Below are 16353 nucleotides of genomic sequence, written 5' to 3'. Positions count from 1 at the left end.
GGCTCAGGTAGTGCAGCTCATCCAGGATGGCACATCAATGCGAGCTGTGGCAAGAAGGTTTGCTGTGTCTGTCAGCGTAGTGTCCAGAGCATGGAGGCGCTACCAGGAGACAGGCCAGTACATCAGGAGACGTGGAGGAGGCCGTAGGAGGGCAACAACCCAGCAGCAGGACCGCTACCTCCGCCTTTGTGCAAGGAGGAGCACTGCCAGAGCCCTGCAAAATGACCTCCAGCAGGCCACAAATGTGCATGTGTTTGCTCAAACGGTCAGAAACAGACTCCATGAGGGTGGTATGAGGGCCTGACGTCCACAGGTGGGGGTTGTGCTTACAGCCCAACACCGTGCAGGACGTTTGGCATTTGCCAGAGAACACCAAGATTGGCAAATTCGCCACTGGCGCCCTGTGCTCTTCACAGATGAAAGCAGGTTCACGCTGAGCACATGTGACAGACGTGACAGAGTCTGGAGACGCCGTGGAGAACGTTCTGCTGCCTGCAACATCCTCCAGCATGACCGGTTTGGCGGTGGGTCAGTCATGGTGTGGGGTGGCATTTCTTTGGGGGGGCCGCACAGCCCTCCATGTGCACGCCAGAGGTAGCCTGACTGCCATTAGGTACCGAGATGAGATCCTCAGACCCCTTGTGAGACCATATGCTGGTGTGGTTGGCCCTGGGTTCCTCCTAATGCAAGACAATGCTAGACCTCATGTGGCTGGAGTGTGTCAGCAGTTCCTGTAAGAGGAAGGCATTGATGCTATGGACTGGCCCGCCCGTTCCCCAGACCTGAATCCAATTGAGCACATCTGTGACATCATGTCTCGCTCCATCCACCAACGCCACGTTGCACCACAGACTGTGCAGGAGTTGGCGGATGCTTTAGTCCAGGTCTGGGAGGACATCCCTCAGGAGACCATCCGCCACCTCATCAGGAGCATGTCCAGGCGTTGTAGGGAGGTCATACAGGCACGTGGAGGCCACACACACTACTGAGCCTCATTTTGACTTGTTTTAAGGACATTACATCAAAGTTGGATCAGCCTGTAGTGTGGTTTTCCACTTTAATTTTGAGTGTGACTCCAAATCCAGACCTCCATGGGTTGATAAATTGGATTTCCATTGATTATTTTTGTGTGATTTTGTTGTCAGCACATTCAACTATGTAAAGAAAAAAGTATTTAATAAGATTATTTCATTCATTCAGATCTAGGATGTGTTATTTTAGTGTTCCCTTTATTTTTTTGAGCAATATATTTTCACTTCTCTCACTGATCCCAGATCACATAGACATGTTGTCCTTGTTCGAGAGCATCAAATCCATGATGCATTGTGGGTAAATTGTGACTGGCTGATCTACAAAATTAATGAGTAGTTATTTTTGATGCAAAGTGATTTGTAGATCAGTCAGTCGGCAGTCGCTTGCAATGTCGAACAAGCTCTTTGACTTTTCCAATCCCAAACCCCAGCATGTGTCTGCTTGGTGTGTTTTTCGCAAGCGTTCCCGGTAGTCTCGCGATGTTGCGCCTCTGGGTTTAGAAACTCTGTGCTACTGTTGTCTGATAGCTAGACGAGAACTGGCATAGCTAGCGAGATATCAGAAAGGAAATAAAGCAATTCTCAACATTGATGGTTTCTATAGAGGACTATTTTATACATTGACAAACCCACATATCAGCTGTTAAAATGAAAAAAGAAGGAACCCGGTGAGTATTTTCTTCTACGGTCTCTGTCGGCTGGCTAACTAGTAACGTTACAGTAGCTAAGTTAGCGGCTAACAAATAGCTACTATAGTTAGCTAAAATAAAGTTAGCTGGCTCACTAGACCGTTTCCCTAGCAGAAGGCATTAGCTTAATAAATGAACGATACTGTTAACACAATTAAACCATAGTCCATTGTCATGTAGCAATCAGTATGGTTGCTATTCTTTCCTGCACTAGCTACTGTAGCTAGAGCTAAACACAGCTGGCTGACCAAATTATCCAGCTGTGTCCTTCGGTCGGGGTTTTGTGGCTGTATTTGAGTGTGTGTGTGTGTGTGTGTGTGTGTGTGTGTGTGTGTGTTCTCGTCGGGATTCGACACTTCAAGCATGATGTAGCTAGCTAGCGTTCTATGTTTGTTTGTAGTAACCACATTGATTAATCACCATCAAATCAAGATGATAGGTTTTCCTGATATCTAACGTTACAAAACATAATGATTGGTAGACTTGATGATACTCTGTCATTTTGGAGAGACCAGGGAATGTCTAGCCACCCCCTGATATTCTGCTATCTGAGGGCTCCGGAGTGGCGCAGCGATCTAAGACACTGCATTTCTGTGCTAGAAGCATCACTACAGACCCTTGTTCGATCCCGGGCTGTATCACGATCGGGTGTCTCATAGGGTGGCGCACAATTGGCCCAGCGTCGTCCAGGTTAGGGGAGGGTTTGGCCGGGTTAGGCCGTCATTGTAAAATAAGAATTTGTTCTTAACTGACTCACCTAGTTAAATAAAAACATATCTGGATAGATAATGGTGTCTGTATTGTATTTTGAGGGTCAAATAAGAATGCTTTGATCAAAGGTTTTCATTTAAATGGTTATTTTTCAAAATATATAATTTGGTCATGTCAGTATATTTCCTAGAAACTGTAAGATGCTGACATCCCATACAGACAGATATATGAATCCAGTGTCTGAGTAGCCAATTATCTGGGTGAGGATATCTAGGAGACAGCTTGGCCGGGATCGGCGGTCACTCCCTTGTGCCCTGCTGCTCATACAGAGATAGAATTTTAGAAGTAGCTGTGTTGTGTTTTGCCAAATTGGCTCAACTGGATTTTGGGGCAAATAGGCCTACAGTTCAGACAATATCATTATTTTATTTCCTAATATTTACTACAATACAAATTCTCAGTGTTGTTGAAACATTTTAAGAGCCTTTTTCATGTTGTCATAATTTAGGCCTCATTCAGCTCAGTGTTCTAATAATGTTGGTCAAAGAAAATGATATGTTTTAAACCTCACTATTTGTCTCATAATAAGCTCTGTGACGTAACTAGTAGTAGAAGTGTATTGTATGAAGTGAATGAGGTCCCAACTTCTTCGCATCACTCTCCAGCTGTTAGGCCTAACTGCTCAGAGCTGAGTCTGTTCCTCATCATTCCCTTGACCCCTGACCCCCTGGACGGCGTAACCATGACGACGGGGGAGTGTTGCCACCTCCCGGGCTCTCTGTGTGACTGCACTGGCAACGCTGCCCTGTCCAAAAGCGTGGAGGAGTCGGATAACTGCAGATCACAGTATGTCACCCAGGTCACAGCCAAAGATGGACGGCTGCTCTCCACTGTCATCAAACCCGTGAGCACACAGAGGTACTGTGGCTGAAAACTCACTTTCAGAGCAGAGCATTTATGAGATGTTTAGGGCTTTTATAACAGGCTGTTATAGTAGTTATCCTAGTCATATCTGGAACATCGTGAGTGTTTGGGAGTATGTGTCCGGAAAGATGTCTCACAGTTAGCCTCAGAATTTATGAGAATTTGCTTAGCTGTTAAGACTGAAATGTTATGTTAGCCTAAGTAATATTTGGCAGGCTGTAGTAAGTAAACCCAGTCTAAGTATCCTGTTCAGGACCTTTCTGTTTCCTCCAGCGATGGGCCAATCTGCCGGATCTGCCACGAGGGGGCCAACGGCGAGGGCCTCCTGTCCCCCTGCGACTGCACAGGGACTCTGGGCACGGTGCACAAGAGCTGCCTAGAGAAGTGGCTCTCTTCCTCCAACACCAGTTACTGTGAGCTGTGCCACACAGAGTTCACAATTGAGCGCAAGCCCAGGTCCCTCACAGAGGTAACAAAGGTCAATGTCTTTTGTGTGTGTGTGTGTGTGTGTGTGTGTGTGTGTGTGTGTGTGTGTGTGTGTGTGTGTGTGTGTGTGTGTGTGTGTGTGAGAGACTGCTGCTGCTGCTTGCTTTTGCCTTTGTCAGCATTCCTCTGCCTGCGGTGTGTGTGTGGTTCTGCTTATGCTGTGTCAAAACACATGAGCATGATTCACTCTTCTTTGTCTCTTTCTGCTTTTGTAGATTACTCAATGCAAACATTGAGTTGCAATACTTCTGTGTTGATATAGAATTTTGGGCCTTGCTCATGGGTCAAAAACATGAAGCAATGTTGGCTTAGTTTGACTTAGTTGTGTAGTAAATCCTGAATATGTCAACGGAAATCTAGTTAGGGAGGGATTAGGGATTTTGTTTTAGTTATTTATTGTAATGTATCATCATCATGTGTTCGTGTAATGAATGATGTTTGAACCCAGGAAGTCATTCATCTACTAATGCGAATCTCAATAAACCAAACCCAGAAGAAGAAGAAAAAGCAGTGTGAGTCCTCCAGTGACCCTGTTGGGCCTGTAGTGCATGCTCAGTGCACTTTATTTCTTTCTCTTCTCTCCCCTCTCTTCTGTCTTCACAGTGGATGCGGGACCCGGGCCCTCGGAATGAGAAGCGCACGTTGTTCTGTGACATGCTGTGCTTCCTGTTCATCACGCCCCTGGCAGCCATCTCTGGCTGGCTGTGTCTGAGGGGAGCTCAGGACCACCTGCACTTCAACAGCAGACTGGAGGCCGTGGGCCTCATCGCCCTCACCATCGCCCTCTTCACCATTTACGTCCTCTGGACTCTGGTAAGTAGGTCCACATCTAGGACCGGCTAGAACTGACCTTAGATCAGCGTCTCAGCATGCTATATCATAGTTGGGAAACTAGCAGCCTGTCTTTGACTAATCACACTTTAAATACTTAGTGGGACAACAAGACCGTCCAAATTTGATGTGTAATTGATTTGTTTTTATGAGTCTTTTGTCATGCCTGTTGCTACTAAAAAGACTTTGCTTTAAAAGACAGAAATGGACTTTGATCGAGTCTGTTTTGTATTTACCAGTTGTAATGTGTTTCAACTCCTGAATGTGCTTGGACAGCAGTTCTCAAACCTTTAGAGTGCCAGTTTGTTTGTTTTTAGCCTTGGAGGAGCATCAATATTCTCTCCTCCTCAACCCCCTTCTCTCCTCCTCAACCCCCTTCTCTCCTCCTCAACCCCCTTCTCTCCTCCTCAACCCCCTTCTCTCCTCCTCAACCCCCTTCTCTCCTCCTCAACCCCCTTCTCTCCTCCTCAACCCCCTTCTCTCCTCCTCAACCTCCTTCTCTCCTCCTCAACCCCCTTCTCTCCTCCTCAACCCCCTTCTCTCCTCCTCAACCCCCTTCTCTCCTCCTCAACCCCCTTCTCTCCTCCTCAACGCCCTTCTCTCCTCCTCAACGCCCTTCTCTCCTCCTCAACGCCCTTCTCCCCTGCAGGTTTCATTCCGCTACCACTGTCAGCTCTACTCTGAGTGGAGACGAACCAATCAGAAAGTGCGCCTGCTCCTTCCAGACGCGAAGGGTGGGCATTCTAGCCAGCATTCCTTGCTCTCCACAAAGCTGCTGAAAAAGACAGCTGACGAGACCATAGTATGAGGTCAAAGGTGGGAAAATTGATGTTAGGGTTCTTCTTCGTGTGCTGGAGGTTTGTGGCAAAAAAAAACAAGTCTCCAACCAGAGCCCAAGCACTTGTGGATGCAGATTTTTTTAATTTTTCTGTTTAAATCCTTTTTTACCTACGTGTATCATCATCAGCTCTTCATTTAACACCTTTCGTTTTTATTTAGTCGTGTTATAGCCTCTACTGGCGTTTTTATATTGATCAGGTAAAGAAAGCAGTATGTTAGAGGCCATTGAGTACCGTGCAGTAGAGTGTTTTGTGAAGGTTTGGAAATGGGCAGTTGATTGGATGGTACTCCACTGGGCCCTGCAAGGAGACGACAAAGGATTGGACTGATGCTCAGTGGAGATGGCTGCTGAAGCCTTAAAACCAAACCCTAGCGTTTAAGTGAACATTTACTCTCTTTATTTTCAGTTCTCCACAACCGACTATAAAAGTGAGGCATGGATCGTTGATGCTGATCTAAGGCGATTCACCCAGCAGTTGATTCCCTAACCACTGAGTGCAGAAGTGAGAAGTTTTGACTCCGGTTCACCAGCCACAGGCTATTCCACTGGGGGATTATATATGCTCATGCCATTTTTATACGCAATTCAGTTGACTCCCTTCAATTTAACTCCCATCTGTTTTCCCCTTGGGGTGAGCAGGAATTGTGCAATAAAACACTGTGGACGCGGGTGCTCTCGCAGTATGTGAGGAGACTGCTCCCAACACGCACAGTTTTGCATGCGATGCACTGTTTATGTTTTAATTTTGTTGGGGTGGGGGGGAATATTGTTTAGTTTTTTTTTTTTACTTTGGGGGATTGAAAGATCGATTGGTCGAGCTTCCGTTGATTTAGTGTTGCTAGTTTGTATGTTGATCAAGGTTTCCTCCCTGGGAGTACAGAGGTCTCATACTGTCAGCACTTAATAGAAAAAACTATTCCTACAGAGTGAGCTGATCTATGTACAGTAGGTCTAGATGCCACTGATGAAGAAAAACCTTTATGGACATGTGTATTCCACAAACATGAAGTTCACACTTGTTGTGGTTGAGGGGAAACTGGTTACAGGTTACAGGAAATCAATAGTACATTGCTCTCCTATGATGAGATTCCAATGAAAAGCTTTTAGTTAGTGTGTTTTTTGGTATTGGTGTGTTTTCTTTTGGTGTCGTCACGTAACAATAGCTAGTAATCGCATCCAGCAAGAGCATAGATTGGTTGGTTGATGTTACTTCAGGTTTTGTAGAAGTTGTATTCCCTCCGATATGCAGTCGACCAGACTCGGACGCCTACGCTCAGACGTACCTACAGACTGTACCTTGACAGTCGAACCCAGTGTCTGGTTCTAGACTGTTATGAGTTTTGTTCTTATCCATCTGCCACAACTTTTAAAACGTATGAGGTGACCTCTGGATGAGAGAGATGTGCAAAAACAGCATAGGTCTTTGTGTGGGTTTTGTGCATTTGATTTCTTCCCTGTACGCTGTATGGTCCTTTCAGACATCCTCTGTCTTAGCGAAGCTTCATTTCGACATATTTGTATATGTATTGTTAATCATAGTGTCCTTGGTTGACCATACAAGTATTGACCCTGAATCTTAAAAGCTGTTAACAGGCCTAAAGAGAGAAGGATTAATGCAAATATCCTCCTCACTATGGGAAGCTCACGTCATGGTGCACAGAAGCCAAAAACCTAGGCCTAGATTTGTCAGTCTTTTTTATTTTTTTTCTATGATAGTCTAATTTGTTTTAACCCCTTCATAGCAATCATGCTCCTATCTACTGCTCATCTGTAGGGGCAAGTTCAACTCCTCCGGGACCTGAGGGTTGATCACCTGAAGGGCTTTGCGGTGGAACAGCTATGCACTGGAAGGTTTATTTATGCAGCTGCAAGAAACCTGGTTGTGGGAGTGGCATTCTGAAATCAGATTAAACTTGGGGGAAAAATGGTGATCTACAGTAAACAAAGTAGGAAGTCATCCTCAGCATAGATGGACACTAGTCAGCCCAGTTCAGTTCAGTGTAGTGTCCTGTTGGGAGACCCATTCTGAAAATGGATAGAAATGTTTTTGTTGTTGTAAAGTGGCGATTGTCACTCTGAAGGAATCCTCATCTGGTGTTAAAGGGTAGATAACGTTGTGCGATAGTAATACTGGAGCTTAGTATGAGGTTATTTTCCTGTGTGTGTGTGTGTGTGTGTGTGTGTGTGTGTGTGTGTGTGTGTGGTGGGGTGGAACCATGTTGAGGATCTTTCAGGGTGGAGAGAGTTCTTATCTACGTCGTCAGCGACGGGCCACTGCCCGTGTCACATGCCGTCTCGGATCGGTGAGTTCCCCTCCAGCTGACGTGTTGGGAGCTATGGAGACTTTGCAATGTAGGGTGTAGTTACAGCAAGTGTGCAATTTGATCACTTTACAATGCAATTCTTACCTATAACCTTAACAATATGTAATGAAAGCAGAAGTATCATGTAGAAGTAAGTGCATATGAAGGATCATAGCAGTTCGCTCACTTGTGCAGGCTGAGAAGGTCACGATAGGATGTTGGATTTTTCTATGCGAGTCTTGAGTTGCCTACAATATGCTCAGAGACATTAAACTCCAGTGTTAAAACCGCTAACTCAAACAGTTCCTTCTCTCCAAAGAAGCATCGATTCTTGTGTTTTATACCAGTATATCAAACGGCACTTTCACAAAACTATAATGGAAATGAATACAGTGTGGTTGTTTATATAATCTCCTAATACAGACTTTGAAAGGGATTTAAAAGTGTTACTGATATTGTACAATTTTCCCAGTTTCTGATGTTCGGATATTGCTCCTCTGATTTCGTTTTTGATTTGAAGATGAAACCAAGGGTCCAGGGCATTGTCATGCTCGTATGTAAAAGGAGCAACATACCAGCTTTGTAGACTTGTTTTTGTTAATGTTTTAATCTCGTGTTCGTTTTACCACAGTTTTTAATATATTCATGTGTATCATTTGTGATTTGTTTCAATTATTCATGAAGCACAGGATTTGTATCAATCTTACACTATAGTATTTCAAAACATTTATGTTGTGCAATGTAAAAAAGAAAGATGTCTTCACCAAAATATGTTGGTGCTTGCAATCAGCCAAGAAAAGTGTGCAAAGCAAATGTAAAAATGAAGCTACAGAATGGATAAACATCAACGACTCCTTTTGTCTTCTTAATGATGTGGACACTTGCATGTACTACGCAGGGCTCTTATTTGATGTTATTTCAGACTTTACGGTTATCTGCATCAGTTAACACATTCAGTCCAAAATAGAATTGTTTGCAAAATGTTGGTTCAACTGTCATCTTCCTTGATCACATGAACTTTTCCAAAGTCCACACAATATTTGCATGAACTATCTTAGGTCACATTACTCTTGATAGGGGTTTTGCACTTTTTGTTCACATGGAAAATGTAGAATTTGTTTGGTATCCAGTGCTCTGGTTTCCAGTCACTCTCAGTTCAACAAGAGGGTCAACATATCAACAAAATGTCCCATGTTCACTTACTGGTTACATTCTCAACTTATACTGAACAGAAATTCACTTTGTAAATGAATGTAAAATGTTGGTCCCATGTTTCATGAACTGAAATACAAAATCCCTGAAATGTTCCATATGCACAAAAAGCATTTCTCCTTTGCCAAGATAATTGATCCATCGGACAGGTGTGGCATATCAAGAAGCTGATTAAACAGCATAATCATTACACAGGTGCAACTTGTGCTGGGAACAATAAAAGGCCACTAAAATGTGCAGCTTTGTCACAACACAGATGTCTCAAGTGTTGAGGGAGCATGCAATTGGCATGCTGACTGCAGGAATGTCCACCAGAGCTGTTGTCAGAATTGAACGTTAATTTCTCTACCATAAGCCGCCTCCAACGTAATTTTAGAGAATTTGGCAGTATGTCCAACCGGCCTTACAACCGCAGACCACGGTCAGCCAAGGACATCCACATCCGGCATCTTCACCTGCGGGATCGTCTGAGACCAGCCACCCAGACAGCTGATGAAACAGGAGTATTTCTGTCTGTAATAAAGCCCTTTTGTGGGGAAAACAAATTCTGATTGGCTTGGCTTGGGCCTATGCACACCCAGGCCGATCCATGGCTGCGCTCATGCCCAGTCATGTGAAAACCATAGATTAGGGTCTAATGAATTTAGTTCAATTGACTGATTTCCTTATGAACTGTGACATAGTAAAATTATTGAAATTGTTGCACGTTGTATTTATATTTTTGTTCAGTATATAAAACTCATCTCAGTCGAAGGCTCTTTTCTAATCCATCCTCCTAAAATAGACCGCCAAAGATGAGAGGGTCATGTCATTCGATAATTCAATTCTGTTTTCCACTACTGGCTTACACAGAGGTCAACAACTGATGAAATGTTGAATTGAATCCCTGTGAACAGTTAGTTCCTGGATCTCCCTCCCATGCAATGCCTAGCAGATAGGCCTTTAAGGGGCTTACAATAACACACAGCTCTAATATCTTTCATATGCTGCTGTAGCATCATGCTTGACACTAGGCTAGCTCTAATGGGGTGCGGCGCTGTCCTAGATCAGAGGAACAGGACTGGGCCTGGAGGAAACGTAAACAACCTCCTGTAGACTCCTGCCTCTACAACAGCAAGCCTCCATAAGGACAGACGGACACACAGGACAAGACAGCTCCCATAGTCTACCTGCATACATCTAAAGTTGAACATTTTGAATTCCAATACTGTACAGCTCACTGATAAGGGTTGCATATGTTAAAGATAAATGAATGACTTACGTATTACTTTGTCATTGAGTTTATTGTAAAGTCTTACAGTGCTTATTGAAAATAAAACAATGAAAAGGTGAGACAAACATTTGAATAAATACACAATGAAGGTAATTTCTGGCATGATAACTAACTAAATGCATATACCAATGTAATAATACTGCCTTATTCAAGAGAAACTGTGAGTGGCTATATACACAGCACCATCTAGTGGTCATTGTTCAAATCTCAGAGTCCAAAACACTACAGCACTTCAAATCCAGCTCATCCCATTTCACAGTCCCGTTGCTACACTGCAGGAACCTCAATGTTGAATCCATGAATAACTGAAAAAGTGACAGGAAGGCTTTTTTAAGTTTCACTTCATGGCAGAAGAGCATATGTGAGTTCACAAGTAATAAAAAGTAAGTTTTGTATACAGGGAGGGAGAGTCGAGTAGGGCGTCGCCACATATGGTAACAAAGACAGAATGGGCGGTACAGGATGAGACAGTGTGATGGTGGAAGTGGAGGGGGGTTGGGGAAAGGGGGTCAGAGGAGTGCTGAGGGTCACAGGCTTTGGCAGCACGGTAGTTTGTTTTTCTGCCCATCGGTGGTGGGGGGGACACTGATGTCCACTACATTGTTGCCTGGAGACTCGTCATGTGCTGATCTGTCAGCTATCTGCTTCTGTGATACGATTCGGTAGATTTCTGGAGGAAAAAAAAGAGACAGTAACTGAAAATACAATGTGCCAATAATACATACCTTATAGACTAGTTTGTTTCCAGTAATGTGAGGTATGTCGTGGCTCCCTCTTCTTACCTGTGAGGATGTTCTTGAACGCCTCTTCTACATTAGTGGAGTCCAAAGCTGAGGTCTCAATAAATGATAGCGTATTCTTTTCTGAGGGAGAAAAAGAGAAAAGATTGCATTGAGACAAACAGGGGTGTCTTCTTAACCATCTTTGTCCACGGAGTGAGCTGTCATCTACTCCACTGTTTTTGTTGTTTACCTGCGAAGGCGCGAGCCTCGTCTGTGGGCACTGCCCTGAGGTGGCGCAGGTCACTCTTGTTGCCCACCAGCATGATGACGATGTTGTTATCAGCATGATCCCTCAGCTCCTTCAGCCAGCGCTCCACATTTTCATAGGTTAGATGCTTGGCAATGTCGTACACTAGGAGAGCCCCCACCGCCCCCCGGTAGTACCTGATTGGGACAGAGCAGGGAGGATACGAGGTCATAGGTTGTGAGACTAAGATAGAGAAAGATTTCACACAATGGTTTCAGTGCTATCAAAATATGCTAGTTCCAAGACAAGCATCCTTAACATTATTGAACAGTGAGCTCCCTCTTCCACTCACGCTGAGGTGATGGCTCTGTAGCGCTCCTGTCCAGCTGTATCCCAGATCTGGGCCTTTATCATTTTGCCGTCCACCTGGATGCTGCGGGTGGCGAATTCCACACCGATGGTGCTTTTGCTCTCCAGGTTGAACTCATTCCGTGTGAAACGGGACAGCAGGTTACTCTTCCCCACACCAGAGTCTCCGATCAGCACCACTGGCAACAAAACACACATTTAGCATTGCAATGACAGGCTGCTGCTGTATGTTCAGTACAGTGGAAAATGTTAGACCACATAACAGATCATATACAGTAAACCAATTACCAAAACCAAGTAGGCCAAGTGGATTACTTAGGAAAATGGTCGTAATCAAATGGATCTGTGCATGTCTGACTTCTTTGAATGCTTTGGAAAGACAATATGTTCATTGATTGAATACTGCTGTTTGCATGGCCTTGCCAAGATGACGAAAAACAACAGAAAAGCATTCTTAACAGAAATAAAGTGGTTAAATGAGTAGAAAGTGCTGCTCTGTCTTTTTAGTGGAGGAAAACGTTGTGAACTTTGTCCTTCTGAAGTCATGCTGCAGGAAGCTGAGAACCTGTTCCTACTGGGAAACCTGAGTTGACACTTTCAGAGGGCCTCTCTTCCTTTCCTGTCTTCTCCAGTGATTCACCCTCTGAATCACTTGGAAATCCTCTGTTCTCACTCTGTCCCTTTGATCACATTTTGTATCATCATGTTTTAAGTGTCATTTGGAATGTCTCATGTTGAATATTGCTGTATACTACACTAGATTGGTAACGGGTGTGGTGTGCTTCTGTGGGATTGAAACATCTAACAGGAACTCATCAGTAGGGTAATAAATGGGTATCTGTAAGATTTTGACAAATGTGGTTTCTTGTGCCGGGGACTTCCTTCCTGCTCATTATCCCATTCCTATCTGATACAATTAAATGGGCAGTCTATTATCAGGGATAGTCATGTTCAGCTACATCGCATACTGTCAGTCACATTATAATCTAAGCAAACTGTTTATGGGATGAACAAATATAACATTATTTCTATTAGGCGTATTCTTTATGGGTATTACCTATAAGTTACATATACAACAAATAAAAAAATGACAATGACTTAATGAATCACCCATTTCAGGTTTGACCTTTGGTACACTTGTGAAAAGAATCCTAGCTATGATTTGTATTTGAAGAAATCTGCATGTTGCTGGCCAGCACCTTTTGAGTATGATGATGGTGTTATAAAGGAACGAGACCTGAGAAATCCTCTGTCGTTAGACAAGTTAGAACTGTGCATTTGTCAACACAATGCGACAAAACTAAGAATTAGCATGCCACCAGATCAGATGGAGGCTTGCTAAATCTATCTACATTCTAAAACAATCTGTTATAATAAAATACATTGTGGGCGCTTCCTCTAACGTAATTAACAAAATCAGACCAATTCTATTTGTTGTAGCTACCACAAAAAGCAGCTAGCTACAGCTAGATGGGTAGACATGGATGAGTTAGTTTACCTTTGAACAAGAAATCGTATTCATCATCTCGGTTACCCATGTCTTTAAAATCGTCTGATTCCAATTTAATTGCGATATATTCCTGGTCTAGCGTTTCAGCTGTTGGTTGTAGTGTTTTCTCCGTCCCTTTTTTCCCCTGTAACCCAATGCGCGAAACAATGCCTTGGCTGTCACAGTCTCCAACCGACCGCAGGAAGAGGGGATCTTCCTGGCTCTGCAGAAGGGGAGGAGTTCACTGGCGCCAATGTAAACTCTACTACAATGTTCATGGCATTCCATTACAGTAGTAATAGGCCTACATAGCTAGGCTATATCAGTGATAATATCTACAGTTGGTGGTTAAAGAATGCTGGCTTCTTTTTTCATCTGACGACCACTCCTGTCAAATTATACTTTATCAAGGGTCTACTCAGATCCTCAAGAAGTTCTACAGCTGCACCATTGAGAGCATCTTGACTGGCTGCATCACTGCTTGTTATGGCAACTGTACGGGTCTGAGGGTGGTGCGGACAGCCTAGTACATAACTGAGGCCGAGCTCCCTGCCATCCAGGACCTCTACATCATGCACTGTGAAAGAAAGGCCCAGAAAATTGTTAAAGATTTCAACCACTCAAGCCATCGATTGTTCTCTCTGCTTCCGAACGGCAAGTCTGACACCAACAGCCGTCTGAACAGTTTCTATGCCAAAGCCATAAGACTGCTAAATAGCTAACAAAATGGCTACAATGACTATTTGCATTGACCCTTCTATGCACACTCACTCTATGCACTTACTCACACACACACTCTTGTATAACTAACCTTGTGGGGACACTAATTCCCCATAACCCTATTTTTATTTTATTTAACTAGGCAAGTCAGTTAAGAACAAATTGTTATTTACAATGACGGCCTACCAAAAGGCAAAAGGATACCTGCAGGACAGGGCCTGGGATTAAACAAAATTAAATAAATACAATATAAATATAGGACAAAACACACATCACAACAAGAGAGACACAACACTACATAAAGAGAGACCTAAGATAACATAACAAGGCAGCAACACATAACACAACATGGTAGCAAAACAACATAACACAGCATGGTAGAAAAACAACATGACAACAACATGGTAGCAACACAACATGACAACAACATGGTAGAAAACAACATGACAACAACATGGTAGAAAAACAACATGACAACAACATGCTAGAAAACAACATGACAACAACATGGTAGCAACACAACATGACAACAACATGGTAGAAAACAACATGACAACAACATGGTAGAAAAACAACATGACAACAACATGGTAGCAAAACAACATGACAACAACATGGTAGAAAACAACATGACAACAACATGGTAGCAACACAACATGACAACAACATGGTAGAAAACAACATGACAACAACATGGTAGAAAACAACATGACAACAACATGGTAGAAAAACAACATGACAACGACATGGTAGCAACACAACATGACAACAACATGGTAGAAACAACATGACAACAACATGGTAGAAACACAACATGACAACAACATGGTAGAAAAACAACATAACACAGCATGGTAGCAAAACAACATGACAACAACATGGTAGAAAAACAACATGACAATAACATGGTAGCAACACAACATGACAACAACATGGTAGAAAAACAACATGGTAGAAAAACAACATGACAACAACATGGTAGAAAACAACATGACAACAACATGGTGGAAAAAAAACATGACAACAACATGGTAGAAACAGATGGTAGCAGCACAAAAACATGTTACAAACATTATTGGGCAAAGACAACAGCACAAAGGTCAAAAAAGTAGAGACAACAATACATCATACAAAGCAGGCACAACTGACAGTAAGACTGTCCATGATTGAGTCTTTGAATGAAGAGATTGAGATAAAACTGTCCAGTTTGAGTTTTTGTTGCAGCTCGTTCCAGTCGCTAGCTGCAGAAAACTGAAAAGAGGAGCGACCCAGGGATGTGTGCGCTTTGGGGACCTTTAACAGAATGTGACTGGCAGAACGGGTGTTATATGTAGAGAATGAGGGCTGCAGTAGATATCACAGATAGGGGGGAGTGAGGCCTAAGAGGGTTTTATAAATAAGCATCAACCAGTGGGTCCTGCGACGGGTATTCAGAGATAACCAGTTTACAGAGGAGTGTAGAGTGCAGTGATGTGTCCTATAAGGAGCATTGGTGGCAAATCTGATGGCCGAATGGTAAAGAACATCTAGCCGCTCGAGAGCACCCTTACCTACCGATCTATAAATTACGTCTCCGTAGTCTAGCACGGGTAGGATAGTCATCTGAATCAGGGTTAATTTGGCAGCTGGGGTGAAAGAGGAGTGATTACGATAGACTACACCAAGTCTAGATTAAACTTTAACCTGCAGCTTTGATATGTGCTGAGAGAAGGACAGTGCACCGTCTAGCCATACTCCCAAGTACTTGTATGTGGTGACTACCTCAAGCTCTAAACCCTCAGAGGTAGTAATCACACCTGTGGGAAGATCACATTTATTTATATAGCCCTTCTTACATCAGCTGATATCTCAAAGTGCTGTACAGAAACCCAGCCTAAAACCCCAAACAGCAAGCAATGCAGGTGTAGAAGCACGGTGGCTAGGAAAAACTCCCTAGAAAGGCTAAAACCTAGGAAGAAACCTAGAGAGGAACCAGGCTATGAGGGGTGGCCAGTCCTCTTCTGGCTGTGCCGGGTGGAGATTATAACAGCACATGGCCTAGATGTTCAAATGTTCATAAATGACCAGCATTGTCAAATAATAATAATCATAGTAGTTGTCGAGGGTGCAACAAGTCAGTAACACAAGAGTAAGTGTCAGTTGGCTTTTTCATAGCCGATCTTTGAGAGTATCTCTACCGCTCCTGCTGTCTCTAGAGAGTTGAAAACAGCAGGTCTGGGACAGGTAGCACGTCCGGTGAATAGGTCAGGGTTCCAGCAGGTCTGGGACAACAGGTCTGGGACAGGTAGCACGTCCAGTGAACAGGTCAGGGTTCCATAGCTGCAGGCAGAACAGTTGGAACTGGAGCAGCAGCACGGCCAGGTGAACTGGGGACAGCAAGGAGTCATCAAGCCAGGTAGTCCTGAGGCATGGTCCTAGGGCTCAGGTCCTCCGAGAGAGAGAAAGAAAGAAAGAAAGAGAAAGAGAGAATTAGAGAGAGCATATTTAAATTCACACAGGACACCG

The 16353-nt window shown here is 43.6% G+C and overlaps 2 protein-coding genes across 6 annotated transcripts; one reads left to right on the top strand and one right to left on the bottom strand.

Moving 5' to 3' along the window:
* Positions 1-1438: 1438 nt before the first annotated feature.
* On the top strand, positions 1439-8664 carry LOC115158188 (E3 ubiquitin-protein ligase MARCH2). Of its 5 annotated transcripts, none has more exons than XM_029706824.1 (6): positions 1440-1699; positions 3097-3349; positions 3629-3824; positions 4436-4654; positions 5322-5406; positions 5920-8664. In XM_029706824.1, exons 2-6 carry the CDS (start codon positions 3174-3176, stop codon positions 5937-5939), a joined length of 696 nt encoding a protein of 231 aa, XP_029562684.1. In that variant the 5' UTR covers positions 1440-1699; positions 3097-3173; the 3' UTR covers positions 5940-8664. The 5 variants fall into 5 exon arrangements, with proteins under 5 accessions (XP_029562685.1, XP_029562684.1, XP_029562682.1 ...); XM_029706822.1 differs by having other exon boundaries at positions 1441-1699; positions 5322-5488; XM_029706825.1 differs by lacking the exon at positions 5322-5406 and having other exon boundaries at positions 1439-1699.
* Positions 8665-10292: 1628 nt separating this feature from the next.
* LOC115158187 (ras-related protein Rab-11B-like) lies at positions 10293-13349 on the bottom strand. The gene is made up of 5 exons (XM_029706819.1): positions 13138-13349; positions 11623-11818; positions 11274-11467; positions 11084-11164; positions 10293-10971 (listed from the first exon to the last, which is right to left on the bottom strand). Exons 1-5 carry the CDS (start codon positions 13175-13177, stop codon positions 10829-10831), a joined length of 654 nt encoding a protein of 217 aa, XP_029562679.1. The 5' UTR covers positions 13178-13349; the 3' UTR covers positions 10293-10828.
* Positions 13350-16353: the final 3004 nt, after the last annotated feature.

The sequence above is a fragment of the Salmo trutta genome, chromosome 22 (genome assembly GCF_901001165.1).
Source record: "Salmo trutta chromosome 22, fSalTru1.1, whole genome shotgun sequence".
Lineage (NCBI taxonomy): Eukaryota > Metazoa > Chordata > Actinopteri > Salmoniformes > Salmonidae > Salmo > Salmo trutta.
The sequence above is the reverse complement of the archived record's forward strand: the minus strand, read 5'-3'. Positions and strand labels throughout refer to the sequence as shown.

What these genes read in the sequence shown, in the direction of transcription:
- LOC115158188 (XM_029706822.1), top strand. Translation starts at nt 3,174, where the DNA reads ATGACGACGGGGGAGTGTTGCCACCTCCCGGGCTCTCTGTGTGACTGC. An exon ending in AGCCCAGGTCCCTCACAGAG is followed by an intron (nt 3,825 to 4,435) that starts GTAACAAAGGTC and finishes CCCTCTCTTCTG; the next exon opens with TCTTCACAGTGGATGCGGGA. An exon ending in TTTACGTCCTCTGGACTCTG is followed by an intron (nt 4,655 to 5,321) that starts GTAAGTAGGTCC and finishes TCTCCCCTGCAG; the next exon opens with GTTTCATTCCGCTACCACTG.
- LOC115158187 (XM_029706819.1), bottom strand. Translation starts at nt 13,177, where the DNA reads ATGGGTAACCGAGATGATGAATACGATTTCTTGTTCAAAG. An exon ending in ATACGATTTCTTGTTCAAAG is followed by an intron (nt 11,819 to 13,137) that starts GTAAACTAACTC and finishes TTTTGTTGCCAG; the next exon opens with TGGTGCTGATCGGAGACTCT. An exon ending in CGAGGCTCGCGCCTTCGCAG is followed by an intron (nt 11,165 to 11,273) that starts GTAAACAACAAA and finishes TTTCTCCCTCAG; the next exon opens with AAAAGAATACGCTATCATTT.